At 36.3% G+C, this 7,856-nt stretch overlaps 1 protein-coding gene across 1 annotated transcript; it reads right to left on the bottom strand.

Annotated features, from left to right (window-relative positions):
- Nucleotides 1-3,755: 3,755 nt before the first annotated feature.
- Nucleotides 3,756-4,812, bottom strand: LOC145787781 (sepiapterin reductase-like). The gene has a single exon (XM_082599608.1). It carries the CDS (start codon nucleotides 4,772-4,774, stop codon nucleotides 3,980-3,982), a length of 795 nt encoding a protein of 264 aa, XP_082455734.1. The 5' UTR covers nucleotides 4,775-4,812; the 3' UTR covers nucleotides 3,756-3,979.
- Nucleotides 4,813-7,856: the final 3,044 nt, after the last annotated feature.

Below are 7,856 nucleotides of genomic sequence, written 5' to 3'. Positions count from 1 at the left end.
AGTGGAGAGCTGTTGGAATGGTAACTACAAATCAGTTCTACAGGGTGCGCCGAATAACTCGAACAAAAGGCTTTCCTGTAAGCGTTAGGTTTTTGCTGTAAGCAGTCATTTAGATGGTGCGGCTCAGAGCAGGTTTTAGTTTGATGGAGACGAGACCAAATGGCTCTTTCAATGCTAAAGGTTGCCGACCCATGGCCTAAAGAAAATTGTTTGTTACCAACATCAACAGTTTTTGATATTGCAAGGAAGAAACTGTTCCAGTGAATCACATGTGCTGGTAAGTCACTTTCAAGAAAGTAATTGAGAAAACAATTGTACAACACAACTACAACATGATGTTACATGGATTCATGCAATTTGAATTGAAACCAAATTATGAAAAGTGGCCACTACATTGCCAAATTAACTTTGAAGATAATCTTTGAATTTAATGTTATTGTAATAGCTCACCACACATGTGTGGCTTTATCTACGTTTTTATGAAATTAGAAAAAACCAAAGCAGTTTAAGTTTAAAATAAAAACATGCATACATTCAAAGACCATTGGTGAATTCAAGAGAAGTTACGATGGACATATTACTGCAGAATACATCTCAACGCAAGACTATTTGGCATGAATAAAATTTCACTCATTGATCATATTTTGACTTGTGTTGAATTTCTAACACAACTTTTTTCACTATACATACACTTATGGCGTAAAAATGATCCAATATATACCGTAATATGAAACAATAAGATGTTGCATTGTTTCTGTCAGTCAATTGCCTTGCGTCAAGTTTACAGCAACAAAATGTCCTGATCGCATTTTTATCTTAGATTTAAAGCATTAAAAGTCAAGACAATGCAATACCACATGACTGCGTTGAAAACATAGGCGCCGACTTTTCAAAAAACCTTGGGGGGCGAGAAAGGTGATGACGTCATAACCATATCGCTATTTTTGCTCAATTAAAATAGTCTTTGATTAAGCTTAGTGTCTTGTTTATATTGACACCTAGGTCGCAAACCGAATTTATTAGAACAGCTGCTTGAAACGATTAGTTTTACGCATGCAAAACGCCTAGTCGTAAAAATTTTCATATTGTTAGCTCATAATTGGAACAGTTGGAAAACAAGCCGATTCATTTCCTTTTCGTGCGAGTGAATAACAACGATCAAGACAGTGAAGTTATCGAAATAAAACGCAAAAAATCATGATCTCAAGCAGAGTGAAAACCCGCTATCAGTGTTATTAACCTCGTTTCGCTCGTTTTGCTAATTACTTACCTTCAAAGCGTTAACAACGGCGAAGTGTTTTCTCTTCTGTTTTTTATCGAAAATCTTTATAGTCTTTTATTGAATGCAATAGGCTATATACTCGAGTATAGGTCGAGATGTTCACAAGTGATTTTCACCTCAAAAAGACAAGTTCAACTAACACAGGACAAGCTGTTGTCTCCAGCTCGGCAGTTTTCAAAATGAACGCACTTAAAATCATTGTCGACGTAGATTACGGAGTGTGAAATCGCGTCGGCCTCAGTAAAAGTTTTGAATTTGTTTATTTGCAGTGATTCAAACTTAATTTTCAAATTTTAAAGATTTCTTGTCAATTCTAAACTTTATACATTTGTTGAGCAATACGCAAAGCTCACGAGACAAAACAGCAGAAAAAGCTGTTTTAAGAGATCATATTATATTTTAATTTTTGCGTGAAAGTTGTAATCGTTCTTATTACGTAACATTCCATGATCGTTAAAGTCGATGGCAAACCTTAGCGGCCGCATAAAACAATGATGTCAGGTTGGCTAGGTGATAATAGCGGTAAGAGACGTCGTTAATGCAGGCAATATCTGCGACCAAGACATTAAACACCTTTTCTTTTATCGGTTTTCGATTTAATTCTCACACATTGCTAAGAAAACAATGCGTTCTGTTGAATCGTAATTGTCTCACAGCGGGAAGACCTCGTTGAAAATAGCGTGTCTAATTTAGCTGGTTAACTTAATATTGCAATGAATAGTTACGTGACTATTCCAGCAGCGTAAGTTACTCTACGATCTACTTTGAAATTTCCATACCGTATGAGAAAGCCATGCGATCAGCTGCTGTTTTGCGGGCAAGAGCAAAGTAGGCTGTTTTTTTGCTTTCGGCATTCTTTAAGTCCGTTTAAATTATCTAAATCTCTTTCGCGAAGTGTTTTATCTTCAAAACACCACTTGTAATAACCATTTTTGTTGCCCCTCAACCATAAATTTATGGGGGGCACCGCCCCCCGGCCCCCCCGGAAGTCGGCGCGTATGGTTGAAAACATTGCACAAATTATCACAAAGGCAAAACATTTGTTATTAAATCAATCAACATAACGCAGAAGTATTGCAAGGTGTTAAAACTGTTTTGTCATGTTAAAACTGTATGGTGTCAGTACATACAAATAGGTTGCCTACCCTGTACTACATCATCATAAAATCATTTGATTGCAGTGCACTAATCTCCATTACACAATGATATCACAAAGGTAGCAGAATAACAAAACAAAGAGGCACTATTTTAAAAGCTGTAACTACATTATATATATACAGGTATAATACAAATTAAATTACAAATCCAAAATATCAATTCAATATATTCTCCCTTTGTGTATACTATACATAAAACATAACTGTTGCATTTCTCAAAAACTTAATTTTAAAGCTTTGTGGCAAAACTTGTAACATTTCAAAACATTGTGGAGAAAGGAACGTTCTTTTTCGCTATCAGCGCCAGGCTGAGTGTCTAAATGGCTAGCATGGAAGCTATACTATTATGATCAGCAAATCGTAATTGCTCACTGTACCAGTAAGTACTCAGAAGCTCCTTTCTTCACATTGCCCCTCTAGCGCTTGCTGGTCAATTGGTCATGTTGGGCTCTTTTCTTTCCACAAAGATAAGGGTTTAACTGAATGGTAGAGGCGGTGGTCAAGAACTCTTGTGGCATAAATTAGTGGTGTAGTGTAGTCGTCGTGTGAGCCTCTGGGGCCGAGAATTTTGACAAGACATCTCTTGCCAAAATTACAAATGATGTATTGAGAGAGTTGACAGATGTTGAGAGAAGGACTTGCATCTCAATATCCAACACCATCGCAAGGAGATTTAATAATTTTGAAAAATTTAGGTTGCATTATTTAAAGACTGAAAATTCTTGTGAAGATCACAATAGTAATCAAAAAACATCATATTGGTGAATGGTTTAAGGTATGTAGATGACATGCGGAAAATACTTTTTTCTTTTCACTCAATCCTTCATCCCCATTTTGGGGTCCCCATTAAAATAAAAAATATTAAGAAAAATGTTTTCTTGTGGATTTATCCTTAATTTAACCTCAAATTCAGATTCCTTGACCTTTAAAACATTGGATTTGATTCCAACATCAAATTTTTAGGTGGAGTACGGGGCAATTTTAGGGGCTCGTGTCGGCATCGAGAGACAAAATTTCATTAAAAATTCAATATCTCACCACCAGGTGGCCCGATTTCAAAAATTTTTTTTGTTGGGCATCATTATGTCAAACCCTTACCAAATCAATCAACAAAATTAAGTTTTCCAGACATAGGGTATAAAATTGCTGAAAAATTTGTTGAAATATAATGGAACAACTCTACACTTATATTCAAAGTAGGCTGCCTGATAAGCCGCTACAACAATGGCCTGAAAAGATACCGTACACATTCAGAGAAATAAAGCACCAACGCATTTAAATTGGCTGTTTTATTTTAATCACAGAACAGGGTTTATAATATCCATTATTATATATAAGATATGTTATCAAAACAGGTGGCTTAAGGTGTAAAACATCTACTTTTAACCATGTCTTTCCTTTTGATGACATGTTAATAAATTTGATGATGAGTTTGGTAACTGTAGGACTGTAGGTGTAACTGATGAGTTGTAACAACCAGAATTACAAAGTTTAAAATACGGTAACCTTTCACCTTTATTGAAAGTAGCTAACAAGCAAATTACACATCATAAACATCAATGTGTTTCCCTGATGTAAATTCATTTTTCTTTAACAACATTACCAGCTTATTAGCAGATGATTCACAAGGAATGTAGGTATTGTCTGTAGCTATTTTTTGCAATAAATTAGACAAATTTTCATCACATGTCTTTCTAAAATCTATACCCATGTCAGTTTCCATAGGGCCTGGAGACCAATTTAAAATTCTGACATCAGGACGTTCTGCAGCTAACACTTGAAGCATCATTTCTCTTGCTGCTTTTCCTGTGCAGTACAAGCCACAACTGGCAAAAGGTTGAATTGCACACAGTGATGAAATATTAACAATGCAACACAAGGCAGAAGTTTGGGAAAATACACTTAAAAACTGGGTAGTGATGAATAGCACATTTGTAACATTAAAATTAATGTACTTTGTCATACATTCAAGATCTTTATATTGATCAATTTTCAAAGTCACGTCTCCAAGAGAACCTGCATTGTGAATCAACAACGCAGTCTTAAACTTCACTAGCTGGTCGCCAGCTGCTAAAGCACATTGATTCATGAAATTTAGCACATCATCATTACTAAGATCACATGCAATACATTTAACTTGTACACTTTCATGCTTCACAGCAGAAACTTGTTGTTTGGTACGATTTAAACCATCCAAATTACGAGCAGTAAGAATCAAAATAGAAGTTGGTTGCAAATGCGGTGCTAAGCATGCAGCAATAACTTGACCATACCCTTTACTTGCACCAGTGATAATCACGAATGCTTGTTCAGAGAGCATATCTTTGGAGGTCATGATGCTGTTTTGTCGAATGAAAACACAGGCAAATATAGTAGAAGAATAAAGCTTGACTTCTTTAACAAATAAAAAAATATCAGCTGATAAAATTGGTAGCCTAATCAGTGAAAATTCATTGTAAAAAAAAACTTACGGTACCTTGGAGACTATTCCCCCAGAAAAAAAACAGCCTAGTAAATAATTAGATGAGTTTATTTAAATATAAAGTGTGAGTCTCAGGCAAAAAGACTGTCAATGGAGCTAAAAATATGTGAAAAACAACCAAATCAAAGTAAAAGTTGTCAGTCTTATATCTGTTTCTGGAATCTCAATATTTGCATTGTTTATTTCACTTGGAATTTCTGCTTCACTTAAATTCTGGTGCTACTCCTTATTTTTTGTTTCTTTCTATTTATGCTAGTGCAATTTAATATAGTCTACTTTGTGATGTTTGTTGTCTAAATCATTCTTCAATTTGCACATAAAACTATAGGATTTTACAAGACTTGATTGTTGCTACAGCAAACATTGTTTCTTGTAATTTACATTGAGCATAAGCCTGTCTTTACTTTAGTTTGTTGGCCAATGCTTGACATTTTTAAGGTAAAGGACACATTCAGTTCAGTTTGTTCTTATTAATGAGTCTGAGGTCTGACTATCACAACAAAAAACGATATACTGGTATGCCAAACATAATATCTAGCAGAGCCCTAGAAAAAGATAGAAGGGGTACATCTAAGCAGCTGACAAGATGACTAAATAGTCTTTCGCTACTCCTGGCTAATCAGATTGAATATTCAACACTGAGGTGCTAAATGCATTCCTCTATGTTTATGAATTATTTCATGAATTGTGATGTAAGCTTTGTGTACCGGTTGGCAAATAAAGCATAAAGGTACCAAGCCTTAAAGCAGCCGGCGGCCATCGCCGCTAAGTAGTGCTTGAATGACCGCCTGTGCTACCACTCCGTCGACCAAGTTTGGCCGCCGGTTTCTTCTAGCCAATTATTTAATTTCACAATAGAATGATCATGGATTAAATGTCAAAAATATGTAGTATCAAAGAGTGATGCAGAATTAGGTCAGCGCATCATAGTCACTACTGTTGTATTGAATATATCCAGCTGCGATCACCAGCGCTGTAAGTCTTGTTTGCAATTCCTGATGTATATTTCAACGAAGTGTTAATCCGAAGTGCTAATTTACATCAGCTGGCAATATTGTCGTTTTTATATCGATTCAATGTTGTCGGACATTGAATCGTTGTTAAAAAGGAGAACTAAGTTAGTTGACATCCGTGGGTAAAACACGTGTCTTCATAGTTGAGAAGGCTGTGGGTTAGTGACTTCACACCCTCAATGGTGACATCATAACGGAATAAATGGTCAGGTTTTATGAAAGGCGGTATGCAGTTGAAACAATTTACTGAGCTGCAAGCAATTAAAACAATTTAGGGTCGTTAGATGGTCCCGCAATACCGGATTACAATCCCGATAAAGCATTTAATGTGTGGTACAACGATTCTATCGCAGGACGTCGCCCAGACTTCAACAACGCTAAGTGATCATTTTAACATTGTTCCAAGTTTTTTACATTGTACCATGCTATTTACTTGTGCAATCGTTATTGCATTTTGGCCTCCAAGCACGCAGATTTGGCCTCCGAGAAGGAGCTCTCGGTAGGCCACAATGGCTTCCGGAAAAAAAACACGAGTTTTAAGGCCTGAGGTACGGCATTGCTCTTAGTCTCAAAGTCCCCGGTCTCACCATAGATCAGTGCTTCCCAACCTTTTTCAGTTCGCGACCCACTTTTGATGCAAGTTTTATTGCTCGACCCACTTTTAATGCAAGTTTTATTGTGCAACCCACAATGATATATGACATCTTTGTTATGGCATCTTTACTACTGGCGTACGTACTGAAATAGTTATGCGACACAACACATATATAGTCAATTTGGGTAATGCGCAGCGCAGGAGAAATAGCGATAATGCGCAGCGGTGCGCTTTAAAAGAAACAAACAAATAAATTTGATATTTGAAAGTTGGCTATGTACAGCTAAACTACCCAGCTGTTCAGTGGAAACCAAGTCAAAAAAAGGATTGGACGGTATCCAGCTTAAAATCTTTCTTTTCATACGTCACCTATTTTCTCTTCGTTTTCACTTTGAAAGTCGGATTTCTAACTTCGCTAGTGCAAAGAAGAAAGAGCTTGTATCGAAACGGCTCCAACGTGTAGTGATCATGCACAGTGCACACACAAGCCTTTATTCAAACCAAAAGATGATAGAGAAATAATTTTGTTTCTTTAAGAAAATGGGAAAACTACGCATTTGGCCACAACAACAGTCACGCGCCGAATGCGTGGTAGCCACGTGATACTTTGAAATTAGGAGCCAGACGGTGATCAAAATGGCGGCTCGGTCTATTTACTACGCTGAAGAGATGGGAAGATCGAAACACTGGCCACTGTCCGTAGTTACTTTTAATAATGTCTTTTTATACATTATTTTTAAACAAACAAAAAAGTCAAAATGTCTTTTTAGACATTATTTCTAAACAAATAAAAAAATAATCAAAATTCATGTAAATTTTTAAACTTTGTGTGGAGCTACATGTACTAGAGAGGTTACTGATATTTCTTTATTCACTTATCGGTCTATTGTGTTTGTATATTTGCAGCAAAAGCGTGCTTAGCTAAGAATCTCGGCTTAGACAACAACAATTAAAGCAAAAATTAGTCGTAAATCAAACGGAAACAGTGATGCCGGCGGCTCCACGGGGATTGCAGCTTAATGCGAAGTATAGCGATACAATTCGCTTTCCCACTCTGGAGGATAAAAATGTTAAAGAAAACAAAAAACAGTTTAGTATGGTATTCAGCGTTAAGATAAACTACTGAAGGTCTAACTTCATATTTTCCAAGCTACCCAAATCTTCCTACAATATCACTTTGTTTGTGTTACGTTCACACTTTTATTACATCATTGTTTTCTAGATTTTAATCGGAAGTCGATGTCTACGTAAGTTCAAGTCATAGCAAGGAAAACAAATTATTTCCTTTGTTTCGAGCATTTAAAGAGAATGTCCCCATACTGATTGA

Source organism: Aplidium turbinatum, chromosome 18 (assembly GCF_918807975.1).
Source record: "Aplidium turbinatum chromosome 18, kaAplTurb1.1, whole genome shotgun sequence".
Taxonomy (NCBI): domain Eukaryota; kingdom Metazoa; phylum Chordata; class Ascidiacea; order Aplousobranchia; family Polyclinidae; genus Aplidium; species Aplidium turbinatum.
This window is presented reverse-complemented; position numbering and strand designations above follow the sequence as displayed.